Below are 19363 nucleotides of genomic sequence, written 5' to 3'. Positions count from 1 at the left end.
GTGTGAGCTCCATCCTTGAGCTAGCAAAGATGGCGCAGAAAACGCACGCCTGCGTGCATACGTGTTGAAGAGAACCCTTCATCTTCGCCGAAGCAGCAAAGGCAAGGGTCAGAGGCAGCAGCTGCGTGCTCCTCACCTCCCCCCCCCGCCACTCAGCCGCCTCGCCGACACGCCTGCCATGTGCACGAGCACAAGGACTGCGCCGATGCGGCCGTCGAGAAAAGGAAAGAAAGGCGAAAAAAAAAGATTTTACAGGGCGGCGCATGTAGTGCAGGAGCGTGCGCAGCAACTCCCCCGCTCAGTCAGCTCCATCCTCGTCATCCTCATCGTCAACGAGTCGGCGCAGAAGAGAGCTGCCGCATTTCCGTGGCGGCGGGGGTGGCTGTGAGGCGCCAGCCGGAGTTGCGAAGCGAGAGGCAGGCTGCGCACACGGCGTCGCTCCTGCGGTGATGGAGACGGCGCTGGTGGCACGAGCCGCGCTAACAAAGGCTGGCTTCGGCGGTGGAGGTCCACGCAGGCGGGCGAGTAGCGACTCTTCAGCATCTGCGTCGTCGATGTCGTCATCATTGTCATTATTGCAAACGAAGAACTTGTTTTGCTTGATGCTGCTCTTCTTGGGTGCAACGGCTGGTGCCGATGTGGTCATGGGTGTTGGGCACGATGCGCTAGCGGGGGCCTGGAGTACATTCGGCTCCTGCGCCTGCACCAGCGTGGTTGTCACTGCCTCCGCTGTGGCACGGCGATCGCCGCCGTAGCGCGCCAGCACACGCCTCAGCTCATCCTCATCAGCGGGCATCGTCGTCTCGGCTACAATGCTCTGCTGCTCCTGTTGCCGCTGCCGCGCGCGCTGCTGGCGCTCCAGGGTACGCCAGCGTCGCTCCATGTCCTCGTTGAATTCTCGGAAAGCGCGCTCATCGGCGTCCTCCTCGTCCTCGTCGCCGCTCCCGTCGCCGTCGCCGCCAAGCGTGAAGGCTTTTGGTAAGGGGAAAGCGGTTGACGATGATGACGGCGGTGACGATGCTGGCTCCGCACTTGTAGAACTCGGTGCCGTGCCCGGCTTGCCGCTGTCATCCGCGTCCTCGTCGCCGTCGTCGTCGAGCGCAGCTGCGCGCACCTCGGTGCGGCGGGGGCGGCTGCGCAGCATTGTGAGCAGGTTCCCATCATCGTGTCCGGCGCGCTCCTCCACTGCCTCTTCGATCTGGCGGTTGCGCTCCTCCAGTTCGCGGGCCGCTTCGTTTTCTCTCTCCAGCGCCGCCAGCGGGTTCAGCTCTGCCTCCGCCTTCGCCTTCTCCCATTCCTCCCGCGCCGCTTGGTTCTGCTTGTTGAGGGAGTAGAAGTCGCCCTCGACTCGCTTGCAGCCCTTCTCGCAAATGTAGCCGCCCGTGTCCTTGGGGGTCTCCGGGTCGGTGCGCAGGTAATACTTGCCCTTGCAGAAGCGGCACAATATCTCCAGCTCCCAGATGCGGATGCTGTCGAGGTAGCGCTTGTCGGTGGCCCGTCGATTGGCGTAGACGTGACTGCCGCGAGCGATGCGTCGGTGGCAGTGCTCGCAGATTAGATCGAACGGAATGGCAAACGTCTGTCGCTTGACATTGTCGTCACCGCCGTGGTCGGCACCTCCGTGCTTGCGCTTGCCGCGCTGCTCCTGACGCTGCTGTTCCTCAAGCTTTCGAAAGTCTACATCAGGGGCGATGTAGTAGCCGGAGCTGTACGTCGCATTGATCTTGGACATGCTTGCAAGGGAGTGTGGTGCGCGTGACAGGGGAGAAGTGGGTCAACACGGATAATCCGCCGCTGAAGACGGCACCTGTGCGGCCCTCAGAAGATGCCTTGCGTAGCGGGGCGTAAGAAGCTGCTTCGCGGGCCCAGCTCGACAAAGGAAAAGCATCCGGTGGAACAGAGGAAAGGAGAGGGTGCAAGGGAAGGGGGATAGCAATGCCGTGACGATGTAGAGAAAGCGCGACGCACGAGAAGGACACGTTCACAGAGAAAGAGAGATGCGTTGGTGGTGTAGCGCGCATATGTACTCGCGCATAAGCTTGTGAGAGCACACCAGAGAGCGAAACACTTCTCAAAGAGCGCGAGAAAAGCCCCCACTGAACGCGAAACATGCAAGCACAAGGCATTACGGGATGCGGGCTACGTGGGGAGTACCCATCGTGCATCCCAGGTGCATATCCACGGCAGGTAGGCCGCCCATACACACCATACAAAACCAGATGGTACAATTCGCACGCGTTTGGCTGTCTGTGTGTCCTTCCATTTCTCGCTCATCGAGAAGCAAGACGAACGTTGCGGTTCTTGTGCCGGCCACCCGCACGTCACATGGCCGCGATTCGACCCCTTCTTGACAAAAGCAACGTCATATGTGACGCGCCGTCACTAAGCCCTCAGCCATGCACGGCGAGGGGCTCGCCACACTCACCGCTGGGTCTGCGGCAGCGGCAGGTCTAGCCATGTCGACTCGAAGTTCCTCAAGGTGGCCGCGGCGGCTGCCTGCCTCCTCTGTGAGTCCGCTTCATCGTCGTTGGTGATGGAGAGATCCACAAACCTGCGCACCCAGTCCTCTGCCGACGCGGCGTCCTCATCGCTCTCTGCCACCTCTGCCACCTCGACACGGTACCCGCGCTGCAGAGCACTGCGCAGCAGGCCCCGATTTCCGTATCGATGAAAGGCAGCCAGAACACCCGGGAGAAGCGGGTTGCGCCGCCGCAGCATCGCCATCTGCGCGCTGTCCGCGAAGCACAATTCTCGCAAGACACCAGCAAAGCGCGTAGGCGGTGGCGGAAGCAGAGACGGAGTCCACGGCAGGCGCACCGGGTAGCCGTCCTTGTTCACCACCACCGCCGCCGTAGCAGCAGCAGCAGCAGCAGCAGCCGTAGAAGCACTCGCAGGGCCAGCCTCGGAGTAGCGGTGAGGCTTTGCGTCGTCTGCGGCGCTCACGGACGGCGCCACAACGTAGGCGCCCAACTCGGGCGGAAACGTAAAGAAGCGGATGACGGCATCGCTCTTGTCCTCCCATGTGGCACCGCTTGGCACGCACGTGTAAAGCAGTTCTTCCAGGGCGCTCTTTAGCGCCCTCGTAGACGTGCCGGCCTGCGCTAGCGCCAGCGACAGCACCGGCATCTGTCGACGATGCAGCGCGTACGTCACGGCGCCGTCTCGTGTGTTCTTGGATGTGATCAAGCACTCCCAGGCCCTCATAAAGGGAACGGTGTTGTTAACATCGCGCGTGTACACATCTGCCTCCTCCGCCTGCCAGTAACGCAGCAGTTGCAGTGTGGTAGACGTACTCAACGACGCGGCCTCAGAGGCGGTGCCGGGATCTGCCTCCGGTGACAGAGAAGGCCTTGCCTGCTCTTCGGCAGACACAAGACTCCTGCTATCAACGACAACGAGCTGGCCAGTGACCGCTGCCGCAGAAGCTTGAATCAGCTCCAGCAGCATCGCCGCCTCCTCGACGTCCTCTCGCCCCTCCTCCGGCGCGTTCGCTGCATCTGCGATGTCCACGTAGACGGTAACCCGCTCAAACCGTTCTGCGTGGGAGTTCGCCGGCATTGCAGCCACTGCGGCCGTCGTTGAGGCTTCTGTAGAATAGAGCGAAAAAAAAAGAAAATGATGAAAGCGCGAGTCGCACGCGCGCGGCGGGAGGGGGGAGGGGAGCTGAGGTGCAGGTCACAGTGAGACAGAGAGGGGGAGAGAACAAGAGGGACGCGCGACGTGCAAGGGAAGAGGTGTGAGACGGAAGAGCGGCGGCGGCGTGGCGTTGAGCCTTCGGCTTTCCTTTGCCTTCCTACGATGAGGCGCGTCGCGGAGGGAGGGGCGGAAGACGGTTCGTGTACTTGACCCTTTTGTGTGTAGGTGTGTACATGTCTGCCTGTGTGTGTGTGTGTGTGTGTGTGTGTGTGTGTGTGCGTGCGTGTGCGAGCATCATGAGGCGAAGAAGAAAGGATCGGCACATGCAGAGAGAGAAAAACAGATCGCAAAGGGGTAGAGGAGGTGGTACGGAGGGGAGAAAAAAGAAGGGGAGGGGCACTGTGGTGCGCGCCCACGATGCGGGACGTTGACAATGGACGCGTGGTGGTTGAATGCGGTGCCAGAAAACAAAAGTGAACTCCCCAGCCATCTCTAGAGGCGCCGCCTAGAGAAAAGGCGTCGTTTCTCCGTCCGCCGCGCAGCCTTCGTGGCGTGCAGGCCGGCTCTGCTCGAGCGATCAGGCCTCTAAGCACGCATCTGTTTTTCGCCTTCGTTTCTTCTGTAGCACGGAGAGAGGAGCTGCGTCGTCTCGAGCACCGTGGATGGGTGTGTGCGTACAGCCAGGTAGGCCCGCGTGGCTAAGTGAAAATATGGGTGCAACATCGGCGTCCTCTCCTTCCATCTGCACCGCGCCATACTTCTTAGCCACCCAATGGAAGCACGCCAGCAGCGTTCAGTAGAGCACGCTGCTCAGCTGCGCACTTGGCTTGGAAAGACAGTAGTTCTTCGTGCGCGCTTAGGGCACCCTTCAACGCTGTCCCCAGCACCATCATCTGCAGTGGCACAACGAGATACACGCTCAGGCACCCCAGAAGCCAGGACGGGAGAAAGAACTGCACAAGTGGAGCAGCTGAGGCGGTCACGTCATAGCTGGCAGCTAAGACACGCCACAGGCTCCACAGCAGTTGGCCTGCCACAAGGAGGCACAGGAGCAGCCGTAACTTGAGGAAAAAGAGTGTGGGGGAGCGGTGGAGAGCAGATAGAGCAAAACGCCGGCGTAGCAGAGCAGCGCGACGCTGCCGCTGCCCTTCGAGCTGCCCTTGGTGTTGGTGGGGGCAATGCTCCGAGGCGGGCACCGCGCCGTACCCTGCCGGAGGGGTGTCACGCCGCCCCTCTGCGAGGGCTACAGAGGTTACGGGGGACGTCGACGGCGCTGCCTCGGCCCCATGCACGGCAGAACTCGCGGTCAGAGTCGAGGGAGATCCTGTGGTCGCCGAGGGCGGCCGACACTCGTGCGGTGTTGCGCTAGGTGTCGTGCCCCTACTCGCACTAGCCTCCTTCACCACGCCGTCGTCTTGCCCTGCGGCATCAGCTGTAACCGCGGACGCATTCACCACGAAGGCCTCAGCCGCTTCTGTCCATGCATCTCCCACGCAGAGCCAAAGAAGAACGCACACCAGAAACGCACTTGGTACTGCGATGTAAAAAGTCCAGCCCCAAGCCCAGGTGAGAAGCTGATCTGCGCGCACGAGCAGCTGCAGGTACAGTGTCGCGTGGTGGAGTGCAGTGCAATGCAATGCCTTGCGAGGAAGAGGCACCAAGCTGGATGGAGGTGCTGCTATCACGCTAGTTGCGCCCAAGCTATCATCTCGTCGATTTTGATGCTGTTGCTCGACATGTCGACACCACAAGCCGTACATGTCTTCCCACTTTTGCAGTGTCCACCCCGCTGGCAGTGGCGCCGACGACGACGCTGAGCCGATAGCGCAAGCGGTGTGCAGCCGCGCCGTTACGGCGCCGTCTAGGTCCTCCACCAAGTGAATGTGCTCGGCAGATGGTACATGGTAGAGTCGCTGTAACGGCGCCGGCGCGACACCGTCTCTGCGGAGCTCAGACTCGCGAGTGGCAAGTAGATGGAGCAGGTTCTCAAGACGCTTCCGCGCCTCGTACGGCCACGTCAACTGCAGAGGAAGTCGGAGATCACCCGGCAGGAGTGCGGCAAGAGAGACAGCAGCGTCGGCAACGCGGTCGTCCACGCCGCTGATGCACCGCTCGGGGGCCTCAACGACAGACGCGACTCGTGTCGCCGCGTTATTGCCCAGCTCCGTCTGAGCCTGGCATGTCGCATGCTCCGTCCCTTTCCTCTTCTCCGCGACCGCGTCTGCGACGTCGCGACCGTCTCCATCAGCGACCTCACCCTTCAGTGAGGCTACGAGCTCCTCGAGAAACTCAACGTACGAGTCCGGGCAGCCACGGCCGAACTTCTTGCACGCCGTGTGAACGCCCCACTCCAGTGGCGGATCGGGTAACGCCTCTGCATGATACGGTGCCTTGTCGAGCAAAGCAGCGCGCAAGTGCGCGACGCGCCTGTCCCTATACTGCTGGGCTGCGGACGATGCGGAGAAGGTAGGCGCAGCAACAGCGGCCACGCAGATGAGTGCTAGAGCAAGACACAACGCCATGAGCGCCACCCGGGCCGCAGCAGTCAAGCGAAAGAAGCCAGGGTAAGCCATAAGCGGCTGCGTCGAGCGGATAAGAGTTGGAAAGACTGCAAGGATGTGCTGCTAAGGGGAGGCGCCAGCTGTGTGTGAGCGAGCTTGCCTCGCTGCCCACGACCCCCTGGCCTGTGCGCTGCGCTGTGGCCGCTGTCGAGCTGTCTGGAAAAAGAGGAAGGAGGACGCCGGCGTGCACGGGTGCGCGTTTGTGCGGAGAGGAAAGGGCTCAGAGACGAAGTCGCCTAGCAAAGAGAAACGGCAGAGAGAGAGTAGCACAAGGAAAGAGGTGCGCAAGTAGTGGTAGCGCCATGTTCGGCTCTCGCGCCACAAGCCCATGTGAAGAACGCCGCGCGTTGAAGCGACCGACTGCGAGTCCGCGGACTCTTCACGTGTGCATCACTGTGCGCGCATGCACATCCTCTGACGAGCCTAAAGAGACTTGACCTGTCACCTAAAAATGGCAGCCTTAGCATCCGCCGCTTTCTGCTTGATGGGCCTCTTTGTTGCCTCCCTTGCAGGGAGAAGGGCACAATGGACTCTGCGACGCATAAACGGCAGACGGCAGTGCTCACATACACGCGCCGACGCACACACAAGCATACAGCAGCCCACCACTGTCTCTGCGACGGCGAGCGGCACGCGACGCTTTCTTGGATCTCTGGTCAGCGTCATTCAGCTCCGTCATCCATTCCAGCAATGGGTGGGGTGGGGGGAAGAGGAAGAACAGAGAGAGGGTGACCCGACTAATGGTCAAGGTCCGCGTTGGCAAGCTACAACTCCGTGAGAGACGTAAAAAGAAGGCGACGAAGAGCAGGGCACCCATGCACGCCGCTAAAGCGAAGCACGCCACCGGCTGGCAAATGCACGCAACGGACATACTCGCCGCCAGCACCGATTTCGGCACAGAAACGAAAAGAAAGCAAGATAAGGTGAAAGCGACAGAGAAGACAGTGGCGACACCTGAGGAAAGCAGTCCAAGAGATAGACAAGCAGAAGCCGGCAATCATGCACTTATACATAAACCTGTGAATGGGCAAGAAATCAGCGTGAAGAGATCGCCAAATACCCCGGCGACAGCAGTCGTTGTTCGCCATGCGTGCATTCGAAGCGGGTGGGACGGCGTGTAAAGCTGAGGATTGTGGGGGCAAGCAGAAACCGCACATTTTGAAAAAAAAAGACGAAGGCGTGGAGCGAAGGAAAAAGCAGCCCGAAACAGCAGGGGAAAACGAGGGGCTCTTGTATTTGTGTGTCTGTGTGTGTGTGTGTGTCGGTGGGTGGGTGAGTGTCTCCGTGTCGAGCTGACGCTCCCAGCACGAGCGTTATTATTTTTTTTTTCCTTTCCCTGCACCGTGGTGAGCGAGTGGCGCGCATCGATCGTCGCGCCGCCATCCGGCAGGAATCTGTGCTCTTGGGCACCGCGAAGTGAGGCGATGCGTGCAGCAGGCGTTTTCACAAAGGCACGCGCACGCGTGCCGAAACACAGACACGACAAACTCCCTGAGAGGGAGGGGGTGTTGCAGGACGAAAACGGAACAAGTACCACAGGTCCTCTGGGAAAGGCCGCCCACGGCTGCAGAACTCTTCACACGCCAGTGCCGAGCAACCAACACGCACAGTCCAAGGGCAGATATAGGAGGATGGCAATCACCACTACGCGCCAGAGCACAGCATAGTGTCGCTGCGCCATATCCACCGCGTAGAACCACACGGAGAAGAGCGGCACCGGTCGAGACGAGGGTAGCGGCACTGCAAAGCCGCTCCACACCACCTGCCACGAGTACAGCACCGACACGGCGCACACAGAGACGACTGTGCCGAGCTGGTGTGTCAGCCACAGCGACAGCACGGCGGAGCTCATGCCGTAGCCAGCGTAGTACATCGAGCACTGCTCAAAGTGACGCAGCTGGTACGTGAGCGCTGACCCGCGATGGTGCACCGCGTCCGGTTGCTGCTGCGCGGCATACCGGTAGTCGAACACGTAGAACACGTAGAGCTGCGCGTTGAGCACCGCACATAGTGGCGTGCCGATCAGCGGCAGTCGTTCGATTGCGGATGCGAAGAGCGCAAAGGACATGGTTGCCAGCGCCTTGAAAAGCACCTCGCTGATGGCTTCTAGCTGAAGGACGACGGTCGCAAACGGGTCGGGGCTTGTGGACATTGTCTGCGACTGATGCGGCGATGCTGCACCCGAGGCATAGGCATGATGGTGGCGGGCGCTGGTCAAAGCAGAGGCGGCGGCAGCAGCAGCGGCAGCTTTGGAAGCGTCGCCGAGTACCCAGTCCTGGAGCACTGCTGTCGGGCCCTTGTGCGTGATCATGCGCCACACTAAGTTCGTGGTGTGTCGTACGTACGGCGGCACAGAGCGCAGAAGCGCCGTGCACATGAGCAGTAACGAAGATGAGAACCCTCGTGCCTCGTACGACGTACCATCCTCGCCGTCACCGCTGCTTTCGGCGCCGGAATACAGTGGAATAAGTGAAAGCCATGGCAGCGCCGCGCCGGCGGCGACGGACGGCGGCGGCGACGTAGGAGGTGCGTGATGGGAGGCGGCACCGGCATCGCTGCCACCTCCGCCACCACCCGCCATGGCTTTGTTCTTCGCTGACCCCGCGGCTGGTGCCTCGCGTAACTCGGTGCCACGGAGCACCCAACCCTTGCGCACCAGCCAGGTTTCGCGGTAGAGCTGGCTAAACCATACAAGTCCGATAATCTGCAGAAGAGTATAGAAGGGCCACTGGCCGACGTACTTGAGCATCCACAGGCCCAACCGCACCGACCATAACAGCAAGAGAAATACCAGGGAGGTGGTGAGGGACCTCGTTGCAGTGGTACCGTTGCTGCTGCGCGCGTCCGCTGAAAGACTCGCGGTGGTCGCACTTATACCGCCAGCAGCCGCCCTACTAAGAAAAGATGGCGTGTTCGAGGCGAGGCAACGTGAGAGACCCATGTACATGAGCGTAAGGCAGGCAAGGGCAAGGTTTGCCAGGAGGTTCTTGCGCAGGAGCATCCACAACTTCGGATCTCGCTCCAGCAAACTCCACGACGGCATCAAGAAGGTGCGCGCCAGACGGGGTGCACCAGAGCCGCTCCCAGAGAGAGCCGCGGTCCGCGGCAGCGGCGCAGCGGACCCTGGCATTGGCGTTGTCGCAAGTGCGCCTTCTGCAGCCGCCCCCTCAGCCACATCCGCCAACGGTGTGGATGAGAACGGCGGAGGTGAAAATCTGCCCTGCTCATCCGTCACCTCGACCCCGTCGCGCGCGCGGCGCTTATCAAGCGCGTATGACCACACCAAAACAACGCCGAAGCTCTCCACGACACCTTGGAAGAAGTTGTGCACCTCCTGGCGCACCTGAGAGGTCACCAAGCTCAGTGGCATTCGAGAGCGTTGGGAAGCGGGGGGTCAAGGGCGGTGTAACCAGTAGCTGGGAGATGACGAGAGAAAGTGGAGGGAAGCAGTGCAAGGGCTGCGATAGGCGTGTGTGCTTGAACCTGCCCTCGTCTACGCTTTTGTGCGCACGGATGAGTGGATAGACGTCGGCCCGGGCTTTCTGGAAGGCTCATATAGAGGAAGCGAGCGAACTACTTAGTTGATGAGCGTAGAAGCGGTGAGGAGGAGCGAGCGAGAGGTTTGGAGGATATGGTGGAGAGTCGTGGGGGCGGGGGGCTGCAGAAGCGTAGAGTATTTCATCTGCCTTCTTACTGTTTGCCACCGCCCCACTTGCACGCCGCGGTCTGCGGCGCTGGAAGGAGAGCCGCTTAAACGGAAAAGACGCTGTGCAAAGCGTTTCTAGGCCTCGCTTTTATGTGCGTTCCCGGGATGCGCGCGCGTGCGCGGGGCAAGTCCCTATCTCGCGCGGGGAAGAGGGGGAGGTCCTCATGCACAGTTTGCGCCCACCCTAGCATCCCCCGGTTGGCCTCCAGGGCTACCACGCGGTCGTGGCAGCCGGAGGAAAGGAAGGAGCAGCAAATAGGGCGCTTCGGGCATTTTCTCCATGAGAGTTCCACGCAAACGCACTGTCCAACCTGGCACACAACAGAAACATACAGCTACGCGAAAACGCAATATCAGCGCATACATGACCTGCATCGTCGCCATCGCCATCTCTCATTCAGCCCGCGCATGACCTTCTCGAGAAGCAGTGAGCATCGCTGCACGAGAACCGCACCAACCGTTCACATCGCTCCGCACGCACACGCACTCGTGCACGGCAGCAGCCATCACTCAAACAAGGACGACGACGACGACGTAAGAAAGTTGAAAATGCAGACGGTCACCAACGCGCACACCGACATCAACAACAACACGAAACGAAAGGGGAGTCGAACAGACAGGCGGCGTGCACACACACACACATACAGACACAGACATGGACACAGAGAGATAGAGAGAGAGACAGACAGAGACAGACGAACAGACAACACAAGACGTTACGACACGGCACGTGCAGCCCACCCCGAGATCAAGCTGCGCACGCCCCGGCAACACCCATCGGCATACAACAACCACTTGGCCAGCGCTTGGTTGGATGCGTGTGCATGGCCATGCGTGTCGGCATGTCTGTGTGCACTAGCGTGTGAGTCTTAGCTTTCTCGAACGGCGCGCTCACGTATACCCCAGAAAACAGGCGAAAACACACACACACTCAAAGAAGCACAGAGACAACACACAACGTAAACAAGCGAATCAAGGCATGCGGGCACAAGCAAGCGGAAAAGATGCAGCACAGGCCCACGCCTCACACCTCACCTCGTCGCACATCACTCGGGCCACAGCACACCCCAAAAAAAAAAACCTGCTCAGGATTCCATTAGGCGCAAAACGTTATCATAAAGGAATGACTTGATGGCCTCCACGGAGGCCAGCGGCGTCGAGTCCGGATAGGGAGACCCCTCCTTGCCCTCCTCCTCTACCATGGTGTTGCTCAGCGACGTGGCAGCCGAGGTGTGCGGGTTTGTGGCTCCAAGAGACGGGGAGCTCAGGTCAGTTGCATTACCGCTTGCAGAGCCACCGCCAGCATTGGCCGCGGTAGAGGAGGAGGAGGATGGCAGCACAACAGGCGTCATGGCCGGAGTGATGATGTGACTTGATGCACTGCCACCGCCGGTAGTTGCAGCTGCAGCAACTGCGCTGACGTTGCCAAGCACCGGTGTCGTTGTCGGCGAGCTCGGCAACGGAGAGGCACCGCTCGGCGTCGAGGAGCGACGCGTAATCACCTCCGGCAACACCTGCGCCTGCCCAGACGACTGCGAAGATGAGAGACCTCGCAAAGCGGGGTTCATGCCAGACGCGGGAGACGCAGTGCCTCCTCCGACCGAGCCGCCGGCAGCGGAGCTCGACACCAAAGACGCTGGCAAGCCCGCGGCACTCCCTGTGGAAGATGCTTGGGCTGAGGCGTTTGGCCGCCCTTCGGAAGCCAGGCGGCGCCGCAGCACCGCGCTCGTCCGCTGCGGCCACCGGACGCACGCCAGGTAGAGCTCCCCCTCACGCACCGGCAGCTGCTTCTCATCCGCCTCTAAAATAGGCGCAATGATGTACTCCTGAAAGAGTGCCAGGTCCTTGGCGTGTTGACGGCGAAGAGCCGAGGTGTTATCCGGCACACGCGGCGGTGGTGCAAGCGACGGTGAAGATGCGGCGGCGGCCTCCGCGCTCTCACCACCGCTGCCAAGCCGCCGACGCAAAGTCCCAGCTGGTGTGCCGGTCGGCGCAGGTGACGCTTGGCGCAGCAGAGTTGCCCTCACCCGCAGCCCACCCTCCTCGTCGACACCGTGCTCGTCATGCTCACGCACGCCACCACCGTGATGCGTCGCTGGCGCGGATGGCGGTGAGTCAGGCGCTGGCGGATGGCTGAGGATCGAGTCATAAAAGTACACTGTCGGCAACGGGCGAGCGGCAGCGGCGGGTTTGTGCGCGGTGGCAGCGCTCGTCAGTGAATGGGCACCGCTCACGTGAAGCCCGTGTAATCCGGCGGGAGAATCCAGCTGGAGAGTGAGTGGGCCAGGCATCGGGGAGCTCATCGCTGCAAGCTTGGGCGACAGGCCTCCGCGCGTTTCCGACCAGCCATCTTCCAAGAATAGCGGCGCGCTGCCACTACGGTTGCTGAAGTTGATGTGGCCGGGGCGGTGCAACGCGGAAGCCGAGCCAAGATCGGCTCCGCCGGAGGCAACACTCAGCGCTGTGGCCGCCGTGATACTCGGCGAGTAGCGAGTGGGTAATGTGTACTCCTCCAAACCGGTGCTGCCACCTGCGGTGGCGTGAAGCACCGCGGGCGACAAGGTCACCCGGTCCCCGCCAACAGTGAAAGACGTTGCGTACGTGCCGTGCGGCGCCATCACCTGCAACTGCGTCGGCTCTGACCACGCACGCTGTTTGCGCGCCTCTACCTCTGCGTAAAACCACCGTCGCACCTCATCAAGCGCGTTGACGCACTGCTGGTGCAGCTGCGAGTCGACGGAGCCGAACGCGCCGAGGACGACAAAGTAGCCACCCCTCTCCAGCAGGGACGGGAGCTCACCGTCTGCCACGAGGAACGGTTTGATGGGTGGGAAGAGGCGCTCCACTGGCTGGTGCAGCGACACGGCATCAGCGGTGGCAGCCCAGCCATCCTTTTCGACGGCAGCCGCCTTCTTGGTCGATGTACCCGACACGCTCAACAGCTCTGTGGGAGAACGCAGAAGCATCGCATCTTCGAATACGTCTGGGCTGCTGCCCTTCAACGGCGGCGAAGGACGCGAAGATAGAGCGGTGTGCAGAAGATCTTGCTGCGGCTGCCGAAAGTCACTGGTAAAGGATGAGAACATCTGCTGCCCCAGGCGCGAAAAAGCCGACACATTCTCGTGCTTCATGCGCAGCACATCAGCCGACTCGCTAGTCCAGGGAAACTCCTTGCCCTCTGGATCATCGCAGAGGTGCGTCTCGCCGTGCAGCTGCACCACCTTCCAAAGTCCGTCGAGCCGCTGCCCAAGCAGCTGCTGCGACATGACGGTGGTGTCGCACAGTGCCTTGAGTGTGCCAGCGGGGTCGCCGAGTTCGTCCTCGACCTCGTCTCCGTCTTCAGCGCTGATGACCCCGGTACGCACGGCCGCCGTGCGCCCTGCGTTCGTAGGTTGCTGCTGTTGCTGTGCAGAGGGCAACTCGACGACCACCATGCGCGGGAAGGACTTGACGTGAAAGATACAGCGCGCCATCTCACTCGCGTGTTTCTGTAGCTGACGCTCCAGTGTGCTTTGTGCCACGTAGGGGGAGACGCAGAGCCAGTCCGCCGGCATCTCAGTCATGGCGGAGCACACGCCTTGCAGCGACTCATCGGCGCTGACGTAGATGACCTGCACGCAGCGGCGCGGTGCCGCGTCCGATGCGGCACATTTGTCGGCCACGGCAGCCGCCTCAACGGAAGGAGACGCACTTGCCATGCGCTCCCCTTCCTCGGATGCGTTGCCGCCGTCAGCGTCGGCGTGAGCAAAGCTGCAGAAGCTGCGCATGTCATGGCGACTGCTAGCGTCCCCACAGCCACCGGCAAAGCCGACCAGGCCGCCGCCGGCCCACTCCATCAAGGAGTTGCCGAAGCCCTTCAAAGAAGCGAACGGTGCGACATCATCGTCCTCAGCGCTCAGCTGGCTGTTGGAGCCCCGCACCTTCAGGCCGCTCAGACCTCCGCGCAAGCCCCCAGCATCACCGCCGTCGTCGTGGGACCCTTTCCTGGAGGCCGGTGCGCCCGCCGATGCAGATGGGGGTGGGTTGATGGCGCTGTATAGACGGCGCACCGCGCGCACAAACTTCGGCATTCCTGGATGCCAGCCAGCGCCGAAGAGGATCAAGAGATGCGTGCACTGATGGAGCTTCACTGCAACCTCGCGCTGCCAGTTCTCAAGCAGCCGTTCCATGATCCGCTGCGTCGCAGCGTCCGACAGTGACGGTTGCGGTGGCGCCGGGGTGGAAGGCAGCGGCGACCGGGGCTGGCAGGATAAACCACGCTGCACGGGCAGGCGACGCGCGCTGGCGTCGTCGACGCTGTCCGCCACTGAAAGGGACGGAAGCACGGGGCTTTCGTTCGGGGCGTCCGCCATGGACTGGTGCACAGCCTCCTGCATCACGGGCGCAGCGATGGACTGCCCATTTGCCTTTCCAAGCTCTGAAGACGACAGGGCGGTGTCGTTGGCTGCCTGACGCGCCCGCTCCCGCACCTCGCGCCCCGTCACTGTGCAGAAGGCAAGGCGGTGCAGCGGGTGCATCGGCAAGCGGCGCCCCGACCACATCAGCGGCGCTGCCGCCGCTCCGCGCATCCCACCACTCCGCGGAGAGAGGTTGTCGTGCGAAAGGGCGATAGCTGCCGGAGACTCGGAGATGCTGTTCGATGCGCTGCTGAGTCCGGCGTGCCGGGGCACCGCGGACGACGTCACCACCGCCGTCGCAGCGGGCGTTCTAGATGGCGTGGTCGAGCATCGAGCGCCTGCTGCCCCAGCCGAGGGCGATCCTGTGGTTCGGTCGAAATCGCTCGAGTCCTCTCTACCATCCTTCGCGTCGCCACGTCGCCTCTCACCGCGTGATGTTATTGCGCTCGCACGACGGCTGAACGGACGCAAGGAGGGCAACGGCGGCGACGAGCCGGTCTTGTCCCCCTTGGGTGCATTCTCGTCCTTCTTCGGTGCGTCTGCAGAGGCGGCGGTGGTGGCTGTGACTACGCTAGCTGTCACAAAGGACAGTGGTGCGTGCACCGTCAGCGGATCCGCCAGCACGCGATTCCATGGAAACCGTGAGGAAAACATCGGCAGCGGCGCTGGCGAGGAGGACGGTGAAATTGACGGAGCCCCTGGCGCGGCTGCGATGAAGCCATCCGCGGTCTTCACGTGCGCCACTGCGCTAGACGCCACGGCATCTGCAAGCGGTAGCGCAGATGCTAACGGGACTTGAATAGTTGGCGCCTTGTTCCTCCCCCCCTCTTCTCTGGCAGATGACGAGGAATCTTTGGACGCCCGGGTGCCGCTAACCTCCGTCTTGCCCAGTTGATTGGGAATGTCCATTTCCGAGTCCAAGTCACTCACTGCAAGCACGCCGGCGACGTCGCCTCCGTAGGCCTTTGGGTCCCAGCTGGGGAAAGATGCGTGGCCCTTCGTCATGCATACGTTGTTGGGGAAGAAGGTCGCCGAGGACGCTGTAGTGGTCGCACTCCGATACAGCGCTGGCATCGAGAGGTGGCACAAAGGCTGGGTCGTGAGGCTGATCGATTTCTTACACACCTTGTCTGCATTCTTCTGCCACGTGTTGTCACTGTCGTCATCCGTGGCGAAGCGAGTGAGCGACGGCATTGCAGTGTCGAACGGCTGCTCGGCGATGAGCACACCTTGTTCGTCGCCCTGCTCGTCCTTCGCCTCCAACCGACCGGGGCTCATCATACCCTGCTGAACGCCGGCAGCGAGCTCGTTATTGCTCATGCTCGCGTTGGGGAGCAGAGGAGATACGGTCACTGCCGATATCGATGCCGTCGCTGGTGTCGCTGTCGAGGTTGCCGAGTGCCCACTGCTGTCCACCACGTAGTGCGCGGTAATAGGAGCCGCCTTTATCGGGGTGGGCTCGGCGGTGGGGATCTGTGGGTCATGTACAGAGGCAGAGCTTTCAAGGCGGCCAGTGGAGCCCAATAAGCTTGTGCTGCGCCTCTTTGGCGTGTGCGCGGAGTCACTAGTGGACGCGTCGCCGTCGTCGGCCGCAACCTCGACGTGTGAGGTCAGAGGATTCGTGTTGGAGCGGCCCGCCGCCGTGGCGACGCCCTGCAACAGCGATAATGCTGGCGACTCCGCCACGAGTGGCGCGCGCGGCTGCGGTGACGACCGCGACTTCTCTGTCACGTCTAGTTCAATGATGTCAGCCCTGTATTGAGGGAGTGGCGGGACAGCGGACGCTTGCTGCGAGGCCTCGCTGGCCTGCGGCGAAGGAGACGACGCGCTCACCAAAGCCTTCGCTGTTGCAGACTTCGATGTGCTCCCTGCGCCGGTGGCTAGTGATGCGGCCGCCGCGATGGGGGAAGTGGTGGGAGCCGCAGCACGTAGTGCAGACGCTCTTGCGACGCTGGCGTCCACCTCATCGATGTAGCGTGCTAGCTCCTCCTCCATGTAATGCAGCGCCTCCACAGTCACGACGTTGCCAGCCGGGTCGACGAGCACTACGGCCGGCCAGGACTGTATGTTGCACATCTGCATGACTCGCCGATAGCCGTCGTTGCTCTCCACCGAGTACCACCCGCCATAGTACGGGCTCTGCGTTATCTCGCTGTCGAAGACAATGTTGTCTGGGCTGAGCCATACGTCCGGCTGGCCATCGAGGAGGTGGCGCAGGACTGAGCTGAGCCGCTGCGTGGCCACCACGTCCGCATTGCTGAGGCTGCCCCTCAACAACTCGCGCAAGACTGCCGCAGCCGTAGCGCTGCCCTCTTCTGCGCAAGTCTCAGACCGCGCCGCAAAAGGGTCGCCGACGTTGTGGAACAAAGGAATGGCGGAAGATGCGCGCGGAGAAGCCGAGCCGGAGGCGGTGGTTGACAAGTGGCCACCACCGCTGAAGGAGGCGCCAGGTTGCATCGAGACTCCGCGTACGCCGTCAGGGCCGCTGTGGGGGGACAAGGACACTGGCAAAGGGCTATACACTTGAGTGCGTGAGCCGCTGGGCGGCGGAGAAGCTGCGCTGCCCACTCCGACACCACCGCCTGCGGTGCCCCCGGGAGAGATCAACGCTACACCGCCGTGTCCGTCCGCCCCTGCAGAAGCGCCAATGCTACCACCAAGGGTGGAAGTGCTCGATACCCCACCCGGGTTGCTGCGCACTGGTCCTTCTGTCGTGTACTGCAGCTCCAAAACGGCGACGGGAACCGGCCCTGTGGTTGCCGGGTCCATGTCATCGCGACCCTCCAGCAACGGCGCGCTGGTCTTCTCCTGCATCAGCTTCTGGTGCGCTAAACCATGCAGGAGGAGACAGTAGAAGAGGAGAAGCTTCTGCTGCGTGCTCGCAGCGGCAGCAGCAGCGCGTACGATGGCCTGCCGGGCCGCCGCGCCAGGGCCGCCGCCAGCACCACTGTGTGAGGCGTGGTGATTACTGAGGTGGTGTCCGCCAACCGTCGCCGTCGACGTGGATACTGAAGGGTCGACGGACTTGCTCATTGGCGCGGAGAAGTTTGGCCGCACGCCGCCGGCGGACATTGTATGAGGGCTTACACCGGTCATGAAGGACGAAGAGGACGACGTGCTGGAGCCTAGGCGCTGCTTTGAAGGATCCATCTGAGGACTTTGCAGCAGTGTCGATGTCTGGTGCGCACGCGCGCCACTGGCACCGGCACCACCGCCACCACTAGCTGCGCCGCCGGAGCTAGTGAACGCCGGAGCACTGCCAGCGCCAACGCTGCCCCACAACCCCGCAGCGGACGTCTCGCCTGCCCGTTGAGGCGGCGGGAGGTACAGCAGCACGTACTTGCCCGCAATCACCTTGGTGGGCACGCTGTACTCTAGTCGTTGCGGCCGAATAGCGGGGCGTCCCCCAGAAGCTGTTGGACCACCGCCTCCACCGGTCGCGCTGTGGGCCGCGTCACTGGTGATAACCGGTGTAGGCACGCCCAGGACTAACGGGCTCAGCACAGAGCCCTCACGAGGAAAAGAAAGCGTGTGGTCAGCCGCAGCCGCAGCGGCAGCCGTAGGCAAGGGCAGCATGCCACTGGCTGCCAGGGACGACGAGCGACGGCGGGAGCCTGGCAAGTGCAGCGGTAGTGTCATCACAGGGGCGCGGTCGACACTTAGTGTAGGCGTGCGTGGCGGAAAAGGCGACGAGGACGGCTCTGTCTCAGCATTTCCGCCACGCCGCAGCGGGGACGTAGCCTCAACGGCCTTCGCCTCCTTGACGAGCGGTGTGGCCTTCGCAGTAACCGATACAGGCACTGCCCATGAGACATTGGTGCTACCTGCCTTAGGGGTGAGAAGATACTCCGCTGCAGCGGCGGTGTGATCATTGTCGTTCTCACTGCCGGCACCAACGATGTCCGGCATCACCGGCACGCCGGCCAGCGAGTTCATCGAAAACGCAGTGGGGTGCAAAAGCGATGACTGTGTTCGGTGCGGCACCGAGCCACCGGGGTGCACTCTCGACGTGTCGAGCGGCTCATACCGCTTCGTGACGTACAGCACGCCCAGCACGTAGTCCATCTTGAAGAAGCGTATTCCGTTTGGGAGTGTTTAGTGGAGGCACCCGCAGTGTATACGTGTAAAATCTACCGTTGGCGGGTGTGCAGGGGATATCAGAGAACGGCTCCGACGTGCTGCCTCCCGTTCGCACGACTGCCTGCCGCTCGCCTTCCACCGGCCGCGCTGTGCCTCGAGTCCTCCTCTCTTGGCGCACTAGAAAGCAAAGCAGCTGAGACGACGCGGGGCGGGGAGGGCCTCGACGAAGAAGTCGCGTTGGGCCGCAAAAGCGTCCGTGGCTCGTGCGTCCCGCTCCCTTTCGAATGCAGCCAACCGGCACAAAGTGCGCGGAGCGGTAGGCGACGGCTACAGTCCGGGCGGAGTGCCAAGATGGAAGGTCTCTCAGAGAGCGCGCTACTCGCCGTCGCCGCAATCGTGCCGCCCTCGAGAAAAAGAAAAGCGCCCGAGTCAGGCAGTGAGGCAGAGGGCTGACGTGTTCCGTGGTGCGCGAAGGCGAGGGGAAGAGGCTGAGGAGAACACTAGCAAGGAGTTATGTGTACAAAAAGGAAGTGAAAACAGCAACCGAAGACGCAAAGGCACGATGCCCAACGCAAACGCCGGCGCGCAGGGCCACGCCAAGGCACACAGGCACTGTCACACTCGCCGGCGCAGAGGGAGGGAGCGAAAAAGAGGAACGAGCGGCTCAACACGAAGTAGCTCTACCGGCCGCACCGAAGAGATTCAACGAAGGGTGCTGAAGTCGAATAAAGAAGAGCGCGTTGTGAATGCACGTGCTTCAGTCGGAGGTGGGGGAGAGGGAGTCGGTCCCAGATCGTCGCGCGATAAGTATGTGCAGCTTCTGCTCGCAAGTTTGTGTATAAACATCTAGTCGATGTTTTTTTTTTGCTTTACAACGCAGAGGGACGGAAGGGCGGAGAGCTTGAGGGGTGCGTGGAAACAGGCGCGCAGGGCGAAAAGGGAAAAGAGAGGGAGAGAGGGAAAAGAGGTGGAGGGGGGCAACC

General features: G+C 62.0%; 5 protein-coding genes across 5 annotated transcripts; all 5 read right to left on the bottom strand.

Annotated features, from left to right (window-relative positions):
- Positions 1-298: 298 nt before the first annotated feature.
- Positions 299-1732, bottom strand: LINJ_29_1310 (conserved hypothetical protein; the record flags this gene model as incomplete). Its single annotated transcript, XM_001466611.1, has 1 exon — positions 299-1732. One exon carries the CDS (start codon positions 1730-1732, stop codon positions 299-301), a length of 1434 nt encoding a protein of 477 aa, XP_001466648.1.
- A 689-nt stretch (positions 1733-2421) lies between these two features.
- LINJ_29_1300 (conserved hypothetical protein) lies at positions 2422-3558 on the bottom strand (the record flags this gene model as incomplete). The annotated part of the gene is made up of 1 exon (XM_001466610.1): positions 2422-3558. The coding sequence occupies one exon, from the start codon at positions 3556-3558 to the stop codon at positions 2422-2424; it is 1137 nt and encodes a 378-aa protein (XP_001466647.1).
- An 839-nt stretch (positions 3559-4397) lies between these two features.
- On the bottom strand, positions 4398-6209 carry LINJ_29_1290 (conserved hypothetical protein; the record flags this gene model as incomplete). Its single annotated transcript, XM_001466609.1, has 1 exon — positions 4398-6209. One exon carries the CDS (start codon positions 6207-6209, stop codon positions 4398-4400), a length of 1812 nt encoding a protein of 603 aa, XP_001466646.1.
- Positions 6210-7773: 1564 nt separating this feature from the next.
- On the bottom strand, positions 7774-9567 carry LINJ_29_1280 (conserved hypothetical protein; the record flags this gene model as incomplete). Its single annotated transcript, XM_001466608.1, has 1 exon — positions 7774-9567. The coding sequence occupies one exon, from the start codon at positions 9565-9567 to the stop codon at positions 7774-7776; it is 1794 nt and encodes a 597-aa protein (XP_001466645.1).
- Positions 9568-10988: 1421 nt separating this feature from the next.
- On the bottom strand, positions 10989-18365 carry LINJ_29_1270 (conserved hypothetical protein; the record flags this gene model as incomplete). The annotated part of the gene is made up of 1 exon (XM_001466607.1): positions 10989-18365. The coding sequence occupies one exon, from the start codon at positions 18363-18365 to the stop codon at positions 10989-10991; it is 7377 nt and encodes a 2458-aa protein (XP_001466644.1).
- Between the last annotated feature and the right edge of the window lie 998 nt (positions 18366-19363).

This window comes from Leishmania infantum, chromosome 29 (assembly GCF_000002875.2).
Source record: "Leishmania infantum JPCM5 genome chromosome 29".
In the NCBI taxonomy this organism is placed as follows: Eukaryota; Euglenozoa; class Kinetoplastea; order Trypanosomatida; family Trypanosomatidae; genus Leishmania; species Leishmania infantum.
Note: the sequence above shows the minus strand (reverse complement) of the source record. Positions and strands in the feature narration are given on the sequence as shown.